The sequence below is a fragment of the Sciurus carolinensis genome, chromosome 8 (genome assembly GCF_902686445.1).
Source record: "Sciurus carolinensis chromosome 8, mSciCar1.2, whole genome shotgun sequence".
Taxonomy (NCBI): Eukaryota; Metazoa; Chordata; class Mammalia; order Rodentia; family Sciuridae; genus Sciurus; species Sciurus carolinensis.
The window spans coordinates 84,364,954-84,382,443 of NC_062220.1; the positions used below are offsets into that span (position 1 = coordinate 84,364,954).

A 17,490-nucleotide genomic window follows, 5' to 3' on the forward strand; every position below is an offset into this window, starting at 1 on the left:
ATAGCTTTAATGCACTTTTCAAAACTTGGCCAATTCTCCCCCATTCAACTTACCTGTCTTATGGATTCTGGCACTGAGCCTGGATTCTGGGGAGTGCAGCATAATTTAATTGCCTGCATAAGTAAACTTGCATCAGATGACCCTGGGAAAGCTCAGATGCAACCTTCAATTAGCCCAGGGAAAGCAGGGTGACAAGAGTGAACTACAGAACTATATGGAGAAGTGTAATGTCTATACTTCAAACCCTCAATCCTCTGAAACGGTGAGTGAAGTGCCTGTCAACTATTTTGGCAGGATTTACTTGCTAATTTCTGACTTCATGCCAAATGCTAACAAAACATAAAAAGAATGGTGCTCTCTTTACAACCCACAGTCTTTGAAATCAAAGTTGATTTCTTATTTGTAAAGATCTGTGCAGCTGCCCTGTCCTTTATGAGGTCACATCTTCCTGCTCAGGGCCTTTTAATGATAGGTTCTCAATAGATAATGGTGGAAGAAATAAAGTCCAGGGCTTAGGACTCTTTCAATATAGACCAACCCAATCTGTTCATCTTTATCTAGCCTCATTTGGCTTCTGAAATGTGTTACTTTGAAAGTTCTAGGAAGGAAATGTAAGGGGGCAGTGGGAAAGAGACAAAAGGAAATTGCAGTTACTCATATTGTATAGGTTTTTAAATAGCAATTCTTCTCACTTAGGTGTCCCTTAACCCGCTTTATATATCTACAGAGCTTCATGAATAGTAATCTTTCTACCTAGCAACTGCATGCTGATTCATTCATTAACTTAATCCACACCTACTGAATGTCTCCTCTGTGCTAGCCTAGGTACTTCCATTTAGTTCCTTTTCTCCTTCAAAAAGCAAGCTCCTTCGGATGATGACACATAATGGGGGGTGGGAGGGGTTAGTGTCAGGGTTAGAGTTAGGGTTAGGGAGAGGGGCAAGAATGGAGGAAGGAAGGACTGTATAGAGGGAAAAGAGGGGTGGGAGGGGTGGGGGGAAGGGAAAAAATAACAGAATGAATCAAACAACATTACCCTATATAAATTTATGTTTACACAAATGGTATGCCTTGACTCCATGTACAGAGAATCAACATGTATCCCATTTGTTTACAATAAAAAAATTAAAATTTAAATTTAAAAAAAAGCAAGCTCCTTCAACATAGACATACAGATAGCAGATAAATGCACAGCATATAATATATGAAAATAATTTTCATATAATATATGAAAAGATCTGGGGTAGGAAGGACAGTTCAAGTTCAACCCAAGAAAAAAAAAAAAAAAAGGACAAGGGCAAGTCTGGCTAACCCTGATCATTACCGGGCTGTGCTGGGTGAGAATTTAAGTAAAAATTACTCAAAAAGACAAAACCTTTCATTCAAGATGGCATTTTAAGTTTGGGCATTTAGTGTACCTTCCTTACTGCCACCCACTCCAAACACAGTCAAAATATATAAAGTACAAGCACCTAGGGATGTTTAGTGTTTGTGTGATAAAAAGCAAGATTAAATATCTTCAAAGAAAACGTGATTTGCACACACACACACGCACACACACACAGTAAAAAAGAAGGAAATCTTGTTGTTTGTGACAACATGGATAAACCTGGGGAACATTATCTGAAGAGAAATAAGTAAGGCACAGAAAAACAAATCGTGCAGGATCTCACTTACAGGTGGAACTCAAACAAGCTGAACTTATAGAGATAGACGGTGTAGTGATGTTACCAGGGACTAGTGGCTGGGGAATTGGGAGATGATCAAAAGGTTCAAAGTTCCAGTTATGCAGCAAGAATAAATTTTGCAGATTTACTCTACATCACAGTGCCAGTGATAATAACACTGTGATGTGTGCACTTATGCCTGCAGACTCTGCGTCTCTGGCTTCAACCAACCACAGACTGAAAATATTTGAAAAAAAAAAAATTGTCTGAACGTGCACAGATTTTTTTCTTGTCATCATTCCCTAAACAATACAGCATAGCATCTGTTTATACAGAACATACATTACACTAGATATTGTAAGTAATTAGAGATGATTTGAAGTATACAAGAGGATGTGCTCACACTATAAGCAAATATTACACCATTTTATACAAGGGACTTGAGCAGCCTCAGATTTTGGTATCTGTGGGGTTCTGGAATCAATACGCCTATGGATATCAACTGTATTTGAAATTTGCTATGAGAGACATCTTCCATGTTCTTACCTCAGACACACACAAAACTATGTGAGGAGATGGATACATTAATTAGCTTGAGTATGGTTGTCATTTCACAAATATTCACATATCAAAACAACATGTATACACTGTAAATATACAAAATTTTGTCAATTTTATTTCTATAAAGCTGAAAGGAAAAGACCATGGCAAAAAAGTTTATATATCTCCATGGATCAGAAAAAAAAAAGAAAAGAAAAGAAATGTATACTGGTAGACAAAGGTGTTCAATAGCTTATTTCTGTGGACCAAGAGGGCTAAAAATGTCCCCAGGAAAAGGCTGAGACCTGAGTCAGGCTCACCACCAAAATTCAAAGGACATGAAGAGGAAAGCCCCCACACCACAATGAAAGGGGTTTTAAAACTCTGCTTGCCCAAGGAGGTGGCAGGAGGCAGTTTCTCAACCAGACCTGGGCCATGCTAACTACTGGCCTGATGTGGACCTAAGATCACCACCATGGAAGACAGACCTTAGCTACACACCTGACTTGGCTCTGGACCAGGGTCCTTGGAGGTAAGGCATAGGTAACAGCAAATCCCTAAATGGGTCAGGGTAAGTGCAGAGAAAGAATGCATGGGAAACAAACATAAGATGAGGCTCTAACAGTAATTCCAAAGCACATAAGAAAACTAACACCACAAACCACAGCCAATAAAATCAACATCAGATGAATCCCCTTTCGTCGAAAGGAAAAGAGCACCCAGAAAATGACTTTAAACTGGCACTTGAAAAGCAAGGAGGAAGTTGTACACATAATCTTCAGCTACATTTTGACATTCCTCAAATTAAATTTCTTACTATGGAAATCTTGAACTTTCTACACATTTAACTTCCACTGACGTGGCTGAAAACACAGTGTCATCACCATATTTAGCAATCAAGAGACCACCAGCTCCGGATGCATTCGCTCAGAGTGACAGTGAGAACTTGTGAGGTCCCTGTACCCTGTGACAGGCTGAAGGACAATCAGAGTCTCCAGCCAGCCTAGGTGAAAGGGACATGGACTGCCAAGGTGCACATGTAAGGGAAAGCTTCGTCTATCCTGGGCCAGAACACTCCTCTTTAACAGAGGATGGTACAACAGATGGCCTAAGAAAATAGCTCCTGAAAATTAAACATGAGCTTTACACCTAAATTCAGACTACAGGGGAAATAAACATTGAATTCTCTGCCTTCTCTGCCACAGACAAAATATAAGTGTTTACATTTATAAAGCAACATTAGGTGCCTATTAAAGTGGGAGATCTTAAACATAAAAGGTGACCATCGGATGAATCAGTGACCAAACCTTCAAAATCAGAAAAAAAAGTTGAGGCATCAAGCACACTCTTCTGATAAAAACTCAAAAAAAAAAAAATTATGAAAACCAAATCACTTTCAAACAACACACTGGAAAAAGTTTCTGTAGTATCAAACCTCATGGAACTGCTCCAACTCCCCTGGCTTTACCAGCACCTGCTACTTCAATGAATCACATTCTCTCCTTTATCAGAGGACACAATAGATGGTACTAGGAGTAAGGGGAATGGGATGGGTAAAGGAAATCACACATCCCGCTCTAATCCCAACCAGAATTTTGGCTCAGGAGAGAAAACCCCTGTGGAAAGTTGGCAAAGCAGGTAAGCCTAGTTAGCTTCAAGAAAACAGAACTCCAGGGAGCCATGAGGCATTAGCCAGTGACTAATTATAGTCTTTTTAAAACAAAGACATATTTAATAAAATGCCCTTCTAAACCTCTCCAAGGAGATCTTGGAGAGACCCATGGCAAACTCTAATTTGCCTAGAATCAGATTCATGGGTGGCAAGCTCCCTGTTCCAGGCAATGTTCAAATGGAAAGACCCATGCTGATGTGTCATAAAAGTGTGGACGTGCCTGAGGTGGGAGGCTGCTCAACTGTAGCTTTCAAATCTGGAAGTGAGCACACTGGGCGAATTGTTAGGCCAGAACTTCCCATGGGGAAAAGCAATGCCAACGGAGCCAGAGAACTGAAAAGACTCAGAGACCCCTCAGGTTGTAAATCCAGCATTTTGGCAACCTCTTCTCTCTGCATATGTGAAGGAGGAAGACTCATAATGATTAATGTGTATTTACTGCCATTGATCGAAAACCAGCAAATCTTGCCAACAGACATTTACTTGAAAGAAAACCAAGAAACAACATAAGAATTAACCTGACAGTTATTTTGGAGTTAATTATTCAGTCCTTTGTTTTAGTTTGTTCTTTCTCCTACTTAACTCCTTTTGACCATTTTTTTCTGTTGAATAGCTTCCCTCAACTCACTAGAGAAATCAATCAGGTGAGTCGTAGAGTTACTCATGGACAGTCTGTGGTTACAAGCTGTCATAAAAGGTCTGGAGAGGGGAAGGAAGTGGGGGTGGATATTATAATTACTGGAAAAGTGATTGTTTATTTTCATTAGCAGGGTGTAAAGTAGGTCTCTGGGGCCACAGAGCCTTGGGTTCTCATGTGCTCCTTACTAGCTGTGGGTCCTTGGGCAAGTAACCTGGTCTGAGTCAGCTTCCTCATGGGACAAATGGGAATATTAATACTTATACTGGTGGGCAATTGCAAAGATTGAATAAAATAACACAAAGAGCCAAGTAGCGTTCTTCCCACCTGGTAGGCACACAAGCTTAATGATTAGAGTTGTGTAGCATTTACTGTCCTCATACAATGAAGAAGAAAACAAAGGCTCTTAAACTGAGAATAGGATTTCCCAAGCAAATGTACACATTTTAACCTGCAAACTTCTTGGTGATTTAAATATGCAAGAGTCAAACTTTACCTGTCGACTTCCCTGCTTGGAGGAGCAGCTACTTGTGCTCCTTGAAGGTGAGACCAATTTCTGGGACACACCAAGGTTCTTTTCATCACTCATTGTGAGCAGCTGGTCAGTCACTTGGCCTCAATGCAATCAAAATGCCATCAGAAGGCAGAGGAGTTGAGTGGACGGAGGTCCCACACAGGTAGACAGGCCAGCTCTTATCCGGTATGCTTAAAAAGCATTTCTAGATGACCCAGAGGAAATTCCTAAAACCCAAAGAAAAGCAATTAGAGAGGAGGTCAGAGACCTCAGATGTCATCTTTAATAAACCACATGCGTGTCTTCATACTACATCTCTCAAAGCCCTGATGCTTAGTTACAGGCTGTCAAGGAAGATGTTTCACACCTTCCTCCTATCAGAAATTTTGTACAGATGGTTCTTCGTGTAGTTCTGCAAGACAACAGGCTTAAGAACATTAATATGGAAATTTGAGACCAGACACATATAAAATCAGTACCCTAAAGAATCCCAAAACCACAACGAGATATCACTTCACATTTACTATGAGAGTTATCATTTTAAAAAGAAAGATAAAAACTAGTGTTGTAAAGGGTGTGGAGAAACTGGAACCCTTAGGTATTGTTGTTGGGAACATAAAATAGTATATCCATGGTGAAAAACAGTTTGGTAGTTCCTCAAAAACGTAAACATAGAATTATCATATAATCCAGCAATTCCACTTCTATCTAGGCATATTTCCAAAAGAACCAAAAACAGGTGTTCAAACAAACACTTGTAGACCACTTCTCATGGCCATGATATTCACAATAGCCAACGGTGGAAATGATCCAAATGTACATCAAATGATGAATGAGGGACTAAATCTGGGAAAGCCAGATAATGGAGTATTATTCAGATAGTAAACGGAATGAAGAACTGATACATGTTCCAACACAGGTGAACCTTGAAAAACTAGGCTCAGTGAAAGAAGCCAGACACAAAAGATCATGTCATATGTTTCTGTTTATATGACATATCCAGGATCAGCAATCTGTAGAGGTAAGAGGGCGATTAGTGGTCACAGGGTGGTGACAGCTTACTGGAGTTTCCTTTTGGGATGATGAAAATGTTCTGGAACTAGATATAGTGGTGGTGGGTGCACAACATTGTAGTGGTACTAAATATTACAGAACAGTACCCTTGAAAGTTGTTAAAAAGGTAAATTTAATATTAGGCATATGATACTACAATTTTTATAATCCCTGTGTTTTGGAGAGGAATGGGAGATTTGTTCTCCCAAAGGCTTTTGAAAATATTTTCTAAAAAAAGTGTAACATGATGTAACAAAAACTGTGGGTGCAAGCAGAAGTTTCCACATTTATTAGCATATTAATAATTAAAACAATGACTACTGAGTACATACAACCTACTGCCAAGGACTACATTAAGGACTCCCACAAATGCTGTTTCATTTCACCAATGATCTGATGGGAGAATATTATCTTTATTTTATGGAGAAGACAATTGAGTCTCTGACAAATTGTTGCCTGCCCAATCACACAGCTGGCAAGAGACTGAATCACGGCACTATCCCAGTCCTTTAACCGTGGAGCTGGAAACTTGCAAGCCCCAAGTAGCCAGGCATGGTGAGAACAGCTGTTACCCCATCTTGGAGACCTGGAAGCTAGATAAGAAAGACACAGGAGGGAGAAAGAATGTCATGAGCCAGAGGCAACCCCCTTCACCTCATTCCTTTCTACAGCACAATACCAACCTCCCAGATGGCAACCTGGGATGGGAAAGGTAGTGACCAGGAAAGACCGGGGATCCCCTTATAAGTGGTCAGCTGGGCTGTTGCCTGCCACCTTTGCAGATCTCAGGGTCTTATTTGATGGAGACCCCCCACCCCTGATTTTCAGAGAGAATAAGTCCCAGAATTGCCACCTTTATCCAGAGCCCAAGTTTAGGGTAACTTAGCCTAAGTTTGGGCTTCAGAAAGCCAGGGGTATACTTATTCAGCACACTAAGTTCCAGTAAGTTCTACAAATTTCCCATGCATATTAACAACACTAAAAGATATCTACTCAATCCATCCATCCAGTTACTGTGTTCACTGAGTATAATTTTAAAAGAAGAGCCAGGGACAGTGGCACAACCTGTAATCCCAGCATCTTAGGAGACTGAAGCAGGAGGATGGAAAGTTCAAAGTCAGCCTCAGCAACTTACTGAGGCCCTAAGCAACTTAGTGAGACCCTGCCTCAAAATAAAAATATAAATATGGCACAGTGGTTAAGCACCCCTGGGTAAAATCCCCAGTACCTAAATACATACATACATACATACATACATACATACATACATACATACATAATGTTACATAATTGTCCAAGAACCAGCTAGTTAGATATCAAACTTTTGGTTAATTATTAAATGCTAAAATTTCTATGCCTTCTCTGACATGTAGTTCTTTAAAAATGAGTATGTTAAAGCCATAAGTTCAAATCAAAACAGTGAGAAGAAATATCTAAATCTCAAGAAATAAATTAAGGTACCTATAGCCATAGAAGTCCATCCACCGTCACTGCCATCTAACTCCCTCCCCCAAACACCACTCACATCAAAAGAGAAGGAACGTCAGTCTCTCCATAAAGTTAGCTTTACTTATGGGAACAGCACTAAGTGTACCTGAATTAGGAGCAAATTAATCTAGCTTAAAACTAATAAAAGCTGTAAAGATACATTCATAATTTGTTTTACAACACTGTTGGCTGTTTCTGTTGCAAGGAAGAGAGAAACCGACTTGAGGGAAACCCTGAATGACTGACAGAGAAAGAGAGCGAGTGAGCAAGAGAGAGAATGTGTATGTGTGCGTGCTGCCATTGCTACCTCAACATATACACCACGGATAAGGATTTCTGTTTGTGTGGGCGAGTATTTTGTTGTTGTTTTATGTTTTTTGAGGCTAAGGTACTGATAAAGAAGAGTATGGACAAGAGGAGAGTGTGAACTGTGAAGGAGGGTGAGAGAAATGGGCAATGAAACGTTATGTCACAGAAATTCTGAAACTCTGCCAAATCCGAAACAGTAATAACTGCCCCCCCCAACCCCCACCTTAGAGGCAACTGATAAAAAGGGTCCTCTTTATCTTGTGGCCTTGCCAACTTCAGAGAGAACAATTACAAGGCCGTGAGCAGGCCAAGTCTGATACTCATCGAAGTTGGCATTTAGGGTTCAGACTTTACCAGCACCGCACACACCCCTCTCCTCCTCCAGGGAAGAAGGAAGAGAATCCACAGCTCCTCCCATATCCATCTGCAGGGAAGAGCTTTGGATTATTGCCCAGGAAAATACATCTATTTCACCCCCAAAACCTTTCTGATAGTCTCATAATCACAAATTTAGTTAAAATGGCCAAAGGAGGCTTAAAGGGCAAAAGAAGTTGAGTGTCAGGAAAGGTTATGATTAAATGGGGTAAAATAAAGAATGAAGGCAGCAGTAGCCCAAGTATGAGGTATCCCAGGCACCAAGGTGGCCACCAGGACAGAGGCAGCTATTGCACCCACCATAGAAGACTCTGCAGGGCCAAGGACTAGACAGGAGTCCTCAAAAGACCAGGTGTTTTCTATTCCAAGTAGCCATCTTAACTGTGCTAACCTAGAAAAATGATTCCTTCAGAGGGATGTGGGGACAGGATTCCTGGTCACCGATTCAGGGATCTGAGATGATGAGGTGAATACCTAAGAAAGACCTGTGTGGTTCCCATCCCCTGCCCAGCTGCCCTTCAATGGAAAACCTCTTTGTCAAGGAGTTTGCTGGTTTGAATAAAATGGAATAGCTTCCCTGCTCACAGACTGTGAATGACTTCAGGATGATAATTTATTTATATCAGTTTTCTTACTGAGGTATAACTTTGTAATGATAAAGTGCACAGCTCATAAGTGCACATATATTTATGTACATTTCCAAGTGCATGACTACCTTCCAAATCAAGTAAAAAACATTTTCCAGCCTCTCCAGACAGTTCCCGGGTCTGCTGGGATTGATCCGCAGCCCTGCAGAGGGCTGTGCCCAGTAAATCTCTCCTGCAAGTCCTTATTAATGTGCTTGGAGGGACTGAACAGGTTTCATGGCTGCTTTTGTGCAATCTGTCTCTTACAAGTATTTGATGTGTGTGGAATTCAGTTTGGGGACCTGCTTTCATGCCAACAAACCACCAGACTGAAGAGGACAAGACTGACAGCTCTCCCTTTCCTCTAAAACAAAGAGGTTACCACACCCAGTGTGAAAAGCCAGATGCACTCTGGCCAAGGCAAAACCCTTCTTGGGCCTTAGAGATGATCTGGGTCCTCTCTACCACTGCCACCCCCACCTTTGATAAGCTGATGGGCCAGGTCCTAGTGAAACCCAGTGTTTCAGTTAAAAGACAATGGGCACAAGACTTTCAAACATCTGCCATCCTGGGGCTTCCATTAGGGAAAGAGAATGAATTTCTATTTTTAAAAAATGGTGAAGAATAAATGGCAATGAATGGCACAGACTTTATTTTAAAACTTTTTTTTTTTTTTTTTTTTTACTATAAAGTTTCACTTAAAAGACACATTTGGAAAACAATGGAAAGGAGAGCTACATACCACATATGTACCTTGGGAAGGGCCTGACCTAGTCTAAATTAGTGCTTCTTTATTACAAATTCTGCACCTTGACAAATGCAATAACATCTTTGTGGGGTTTTTTTCCCTATATAAACTGGGAAATAATATCCACCTCTCAGGGAATTGTGAGGATTAAATGAGAAAATGAGGACAATAAATAGAATAAGCACCCAACAGATGTGAATTCCATTTTCTACTCTCCTGGCATATGCACCACAAGATAAGAACCTATGCCCCTCTTTCAAACAAAAACAATGAAGAACTTTGTAGAATTTTAAGACATCTGTATTTGTCAACATATTAACATTTCCCCAAATCCATGCCACAAGTGTGAACAGTCTTTTAAAACCATTAAAACAGCATGCTTACTTTGGATGAAGACAAATGCAGAAAGATAAAAGCCACATAATTCATCACCCTCAGATGTTTTAAAAAACAACTTAATATTAACTAGTATATTGGAAACAGTGGCATAGAAAATATCTATCTACTAGCTCTAGGGGTCTATATTTTATTGGATTTGGCTTGATAAACAGGTTTAGCTTCCAGAATTTGAAACAACTCTCATGAAGATAATAAGGCATATAGTTCTAGTTAATGTGAAATTTCTAAGTAAAACAGAGAAATAAATTATGTCCTTAATACCACCAAAAAATTGATAATGAAATATTCATTTCTGGTTTATGATAAAAGGAATTATTTTAATCCTAGATACACACCTTTTTTGGAATAGCACCTTCTGAAACATCTTGAACTCAACATTACATGATCAAAAGTAGGGCTTTTGTTATTGGGCTTACAGTGCCTCAAACCAGAGATTCAGGATCAGAAGTTTCTAGATGAATGTTCTAATCATAATAACCTCAGATACTTATGAGTGACCCTGGGTCCCTGTGAGAAGCACTGGCAGATCTGGACCACTGGTCTGGTCAAAAGAACCAATATTTGACTATTGTGGGGGATGAATACTGAAGATCAGAATCCAAAGAAATTTCCATTTCACCCCTGAGGGCAAGCAACTTCCTGATGGAACATTTTTATAGTAATTGCTTTCCCTTGGGAAGACAGGAGTCAAGAGCCTAAAGATTCAAATGCTTACTCTCTCTCTGCATTGTCCACACTTTATTGAGCATGGATCACAACTCTGTCTACATATTGGAATTATGTAGAAAACTTTAAGAATACTGATGACCAGGCCCCCATCCCAGATCTCTTTATTACCTTGGAATCTATGGTGGGGACAGGTTTTGGTATTTCCAATCCCTCACAGGTGATTCTGGCGCAGAACCAGGGGTAAGAGTCACCATTAAATGACCTAAAAAGTAATGTGTGTACCTAGCTCCAGCCAAATCATCCAAAGGTTGGGTCTTCCAATCTTTAAGAATTGATCTTCGTACAACTGACCTCTGGGTTTATGTCCTTGACCTACAATGAGAGAAATTATTAAAAATAAATAAATAACCAATCAGTCCTGTGAGACTGGGAATTTTCTTTCCATCCAGGCCCTTCCTGAGACAAGTTCCTGACTGGAGAATGACCCTCCCCCTTTCCTCAGGTATAAACTTGAAATAATAAGATATACTTCATCTGTGGTATTTTTATGATCTAGTAACCTAACCACAAAAGGAAACTAAAGTAATTCTGCATGTCTTGTCTTAACCTAAAATGGCTCCTTTCCTACATGTGAACTGCTCACCTATTTAGTAATATTGCATTCAACATTCAAAAATTTTGTAGCAGATGACAGAATTCATCAGTATGGAGTTATGATTCCAACCGCTAAATGCCTGTCAGAATGTCCTCAAGCTTATACCATGTCATTCAAAAACCTGGGGCATGGGCATGGGCAGCAGCATCTTATAAAAACTCCCTCAGTAAATTCCAGTGTGTGACCAGGGTTGAGAATAATTGGTGAAGGGATTTCACAAATTTCCTTTCTCTTTCAATCATCATCACAGTATCCACCCATTTGAGACTTCTGATATCAGATCAAACCCCTGACAGTTTACCATCAGAAGTTCCAAAAAGACAGGTTAACTCCATCCCCTGCTGTGTCTGAACTGAACTGGCAGCAGAATTCCTTACTCAGCTGGATGCACATCTACCCCTACCCTGTTGTGGAGTTCACCCCTTGTCTCTTGAGGTTGGCCTGTTTCCCCAGTTAGCACCTCTCCTTAGAAAAGAGATGGAAAACAAGAGAGATTGGAATAATCCTTTTAACTGTAAGTGTTTTATAACAAAGAAAGTCCACACCCAGAAACTTATCTCTTATTTGTGCATCTGAAACGTACAGGTTTGAAAAACTGTTTTCTAACTTTTAATCAATTCTGGTAAACATCAGTTCACTCCTGACGTCAGCTTTACAGATATGATTCCAGCATGCTCATGCAACACTCCTCAGGTCTCCTTGACTAGGAGCCTGGCAGTGCACTGTGCTAGTTCCTCCTTATATATTTATGTGTAATATAAATACATAAATGTATATTTATATTACATTACATACTGTATTGAATAGATAATACAATAAACATGTTATGTATTTAAATGTATATTTAATATAAAATATAGTCATTAAATATATTTATATACTTAAGTATAACTAATCAATAAGTAACATATAATTTTTTATTTTATTTTATTATGGTCAGAACATAACATGAAATTAACAGATTTCAAGCATATAACACAGTATCATTAACTACAGGCACAATGTTGTAATTTACTCATCTTGGAAAAAAGAAACTCTATAACCATTAAACAATAACTTCAACTGGGGTGGTGGCACACTCCTATAATCCCAGCTACTCCTGAGGCTGAAGTAAGAGGATCTCAAGTGCAAGGCCAGCCTCAGTAATTTAGCAAGACCATGTCTCAAAATAAAAAGATCTGGGGGTATAACTTAGTGGTAGAGTGCCCTGGATTTGGTCCCCAGTGTCGTAAAAAACAAACACAAACTTCAGGTTGTCTCCTTCCCCTTCTTCCCAGTCTCTGGCAAATACTGTTTCGCTCTTTGCTTTTCGGAGTGTGACTATTAAAATATCTTATGTAAGTGAAATCACGCAATGTTTGTACTCTTGTGACTGGCTTATTTCACTTAATGCAACATCCTCCAGGGTCATCTATGTTATTGCCTATTGCAGAGTTTCCTTTTGTTTAAAGACTAAATAACATTCCATGGTATGCATAGACCATATACTATATTCTTAATGCATTCAACTGTCCATATGCATTTAGGTTGTTTCATATCTTTGCTATTATGCATAGTGCTGCAATGAACATAGAAGTGCTAACATTCTCTTAACCTTAAAGTGTTGTTTACTGGCTCTCATTTATCTTTCCCAGTTACATAGGCATTTAGTCAAGTTTTGTCCTTCATCCACTTCTTGGTGCAAACTTTGGATCTTAGTAATCTTATTCATGCCCATGGCTTTGCTAAGGCAACTGTCCATCACTCTGCTCTTTACCCTCTTTCTAGTCCATAGCAGATGGGTGGCCCTAGAACAGCAAGCCTACTGGTAATCCAAGAGCAAGTTCCTCACTGTTTCATGTGGTTACCTACTGCAGACTTTTTGGACTCTGATTAAGACACTTACTGCTCCTCATTCCAACCAAACTCCCTCTCCCAGGTTCCCCAATACTGTAGACTGTAGCTCTCCCCGACATTGAGCTCATCACTTCCAATTGGTTTTATATTCTTTATTCTTAAAAACCACCAATTCATTTTAGACCCCCATTAGGCCTGCAATTGACTCCACTTCTTCTCTCTCATCATTTCAATCCATCTTATATTCCCTTGTTCAATTCATCCCCCAAACTCTTTCCTCTGCTCCAAAGTCCTAGTACTTATGGGATAAGTAAAAGCTGTGAGGACTAGCTTACAAAATCCTCCAGGATACAGTTACACTGAACTGATTTTGGACTTGCTAAACTTTTGAGTAGTTGCCTCACCTGAAAATAGGCACAGATAATGGGATTACCCCCTAGGGTTCTGTGATGATGGACTGAAATAATGCGACTGAAATAATGCCTGTGGAGCACTAAGCATGGTCCTTGACAGACATTACTCACTTCTTTTTAGCAGATATTTGTGCAAGTTTTAGCTCTTGGCAATCTTACCCATGCCCATGACTTTGAGTAGGCAGGTCTTTGCCACTCTGCTCTTTATACCTTCCTTCCGGTCCACAGCTGTATCACACATGTACACGCTATCTCCTAGCTAGTCCTTCATGGAGCATCCTCCTAACCGGCTTATCTCTCCCCTCTGGAAATTTCCTCCATCTTCCAAAAATCATGTTAACCATTACCTTCTCCATGAAACCTCTTCTCAACCCTACCCAGCCCCCTAAATGGTTCTGATTTTCTTTTTGGACTCCTGCTCTACTTTTGCAGTACCTCAAAGTATTAGTCATGTTTCCTGTATTTTGAGTCACTCTTTGTATCTTGATTGCTAGATGTCGGGTCTATATCTCAGTTAGGAAGTGTATTTCACTTATCTTAGCATTCAGTGGGAAAGTAACTTACAAAGACTGGTGGCAAGAATGGTCAAGCCAGGAAAACATTCTGAGGGAGAGAGCACATTATTTTCATAGAAGCCATTTTCCTCCTTCACTGGCCACAGTCATCATATAGGATTATATATGTATTTCAGAATATTTTAGCCAGTTCTTCCTTTTGAGATTGCCTTACCAGCTCTTCCTTTTCAGATTTCCTTACCATTTTAAGTCTTTTGACTACAAGTGATAACATTTTTTTTTTCTTTTTTTTGTTTTCCTATGACCTATCTGAAATGTTTCTAGGGTACATGAACATAAGCATCATTCTTTGAGGGATTCCTTTTTCTTTTTCTTTTTTCTTTTTTTTTTTTTTGTGTGTGTACTGGGGATTGAACCCAATGCAGTGACACTCTATCACTGAGCTCCATCCTCAGCTATGTATCTCAGTTCAATTCTCTAAATAAGTTTAGTAAATCTCTTGCCAAACACGCTTTTCCCCTGGCAAGAGCTTGCCCTGCAGACCAAACTCTGTTTGTCAACAATATCTATAGTGATCAATACTTGCCAACTCTGTTGATAAAACATTATCAACAGTTATATGTACATTTTCCAGATTCTCTTCCAGATCATGTTCTACTATCCCCTGAAAAGTAGAAATACCACACAACCTCCTCCAGTCCTTCAGTTTCCTACTGCACCTTGATGGAACTCATGGTATATTTAAGGTTTCTTTTGACATTTAGTTATTTTTATCCAAGCCAGTACGTGGGCTGATAGTTGAAGATCTTATGTTTTGGTACATTACCATTCATGACTTGGCTTCTTGTCCACCAGTATCCTTTCTTCTTTAACAATAAGCTTTTAGGATTTCGTTGGGCTTATGGTTATCTAAAAAGAGATTCATGTTTCCACTTTCCTTCCAGCTTGTGCCATGTGACTAAGTACTGCCAATAAGATGTGAGTAGAAGTTATACTTCTTCCAGGTCATGATCCTAAAAAGAAATGTACATGTGCTTTCTGTCCTTTCCTGACTCCTGAGGACTATGAGATAGTGAGAACTGGACCCAGAAATGAATGCCCCTCATTGAGGATGTTAGGGTCACCATGCCAGCCCAGAAATAACCCTATCTGGACAGTAACATGAGAGAAAAATAAAATTCAATCTCGTTCAAACCACTTAATGTTTAGTTCTCAAAGGTTTAATACACGCTAAGAAGTTAGCATGCTTTAAAATTAGGAATCTTGGGTCACCTCTTTGTCTTTCAATAGGAAGTAGCCAACCACTTCTTCCCTGATTGTCTTCCTGGGTCAAAAACAGAATCCCTAACAAAGAATCCTGAGAATCCTTTTAATTGTTTGCCCCCAAGCCTCCCCCACAAAACAAACAAACAAACAAAGAAACCAAAAAAACTTCTTTCCAAGTTCTGAGTATATATTATTCACTCCTGAAATCACCCCACATTCTCCAAAGAGGACTGACAGTAGGAATCCATTCCTCATCTTTACTTTCCCCAGCAGGACAGTCCCCTTCATGTTATCTGTGTCACCCAGGGGAGTCCCAAGAACCACTCCAGATCAGGATGACTGAATGTTCTGACTGGAGGGTTCACTGATCAGATGACAATCCCTCCACTCCTGGGTGGAAGAATCAGAAAAGGCCTGAGTTTTCCTTCTACTCTGCAGTGTAGCCACTTTCAACCTGTTATTCCCTGTCTTGAAACAAACACTTATGGATTCCTGTGTGCTCTTGAATACCCAAGGAGAGTAGTCACACTGAGGAAAATTCAATCCACTATGTATCTATAAAGTATTTACTGCGAGTCCACAGCTTCCTCTGTGAAGGAAACTGACAGGTGCTTCATTAAAGGATTGCACCGCTTTGAAGAAGATGGGCAAAGCGTAAGTCAAACAAAACAGAACACCTTCAAAGTGGGCCACCCAGTATGTGGTCACCTGGGAAGAGCTCCGGTGAGCAGAGTTGTGAGCAGAAGGGCGAGAGGGAGGGAGCCTTGAACATGGGGTGGCATCTGACAGGGTTCAGAGGAATGTGCAGGGCAAAGTTGGGGGCTGGGCGGGAAGGGCAACCTCCTGAGACATTTCTCAACCCTGAGAGCACTAAAGCATTCCCCTGGGGAGCCTCTACACAATTCCAGGGCCCAGTCCTGCTTCATTCCAATTCCTCCTGCCCCTCTGGGGATTAAGGGTCAGGCAGCTTTTGAGAAGTTCCTCAGGTGATTCTGGTGCACAGTGAGGGTTGGGCCAGGGCCATAACATAATCCTGCATCCAGAAAGGATAGATTTACTCCATAGAACCACCTTCTTTATTTTAGTATTTGATTTCACTTGAGTATCTAATGCCAGACCTGTGTCTGCTGCATCTAATTTACACCAAATTAAAATTCAAAGCAGGATGTGACTTAGCAGTTTAAAGGGTAAGAAGAGATAGCACCACCCAAGAACTTAAAATAACATCTGGTGGTTTAAATTTTATCAGTGGGTGGTGTTACCCTCCCTTAACTGACAACTGCTTGCGGAAGCAGGGGAGAGTTTTAACAATTGGAACCACACACAACATTTCATTACTTATCTAAAAAAGACTATCAACTGAGTCACCACGAAATGCGAAAGTAAATTTCTGAAAACTTCTTCATCTCCTATAATAAAAATCTACTTATCATTTTTTCAGAAACAAAAAATTTCAGCTAACAATGAATAACATTCGATAAGCCTGTCAGGTGAGCACTCGAATAACAAGAAACTGGACGCCCTGGTGGTTAATGTATGAGATGGACACACTTCAAGTTTCTTACCACCCCAGTAAAAATCGCCCTGAACCTGACAGTTTAAACCCAAACTGTAAAACTAAGTTCCCAAGATCTATTTTGGGGCTATTCTTCCAAAATTGTAGGGGTGATAACAATACATTGTAAGAAAATCACTAATGTAGTGAAGGTAGTGGGAAGAAAGAGGGACACGATGTTTTATGCACTCTTAGGGAAGGATGGCTACTTTTAAATGTACAAGCTGGAAAAAAAATTAGAAGAAATAGAAAGAAAAGGCAAAGAGAACAAGTTTAAAAACAAACCAACAAAACCCTGGGGTGGATTTTGGTAGACTACAGAGTAAAAGGCAAGAAAAATTCAGAAGCACCTCTATTACTGATTGTTACTGATGTTAACTGCACAATGATTATTTTATTCTCCCCAGTAAGGCATAAGAATAAGTAACAATGTGAAGACTTTGTCTCGTTCCTTTTTGGTTTTATTTCCAACAACTAGCACATGACCTGGTAGCTGGTAGGTTGTTTATTTATCAAATTGATGACAGCATCCTCTCCTTCTCACCTTAGCTGC

General features: G+C 39.9%; 1 protein-coding gene across 9 annotated transcripts in view; it reads right to left on the reverse strand.

Moving 5' to 3' along the window:
- The window catches only part of Osbpl3 (oxysterol binding protein like 3), a 177,513-nt gene that overhangs the window by 89,415 nt on the left and 70,608 nt on the right, over positions 1–17,490 (reverse strand). For 6 of the 9 annotated variants that reach the window (XM_047561757.1, XM_047561755.1, XM_047561753.1 and 3 more), the window contains exons 1-2: positions 10,980–11,071; positions 5,013–5,257 (exon numbers count right to left, since the gene is read on the reverse strand). In XM_047561757.1, the coding sequence (XP_047417713.1) occupies positions 5,013–5,105 (93 nt within the window). In that variant the 5' untranslated portion in view covers positions 5,106–5,257; positions 10,980–11,071. Of the gene's footprint in view, positions 1–5,012; positions 5,258–10,865; positions 11,072–17,490 lie in introns of those variants that run through there. The other 3 variants (XM_047561750.1, XM_047561751.1, XM_047561752.1) reach the window with 2 other exon arrangements.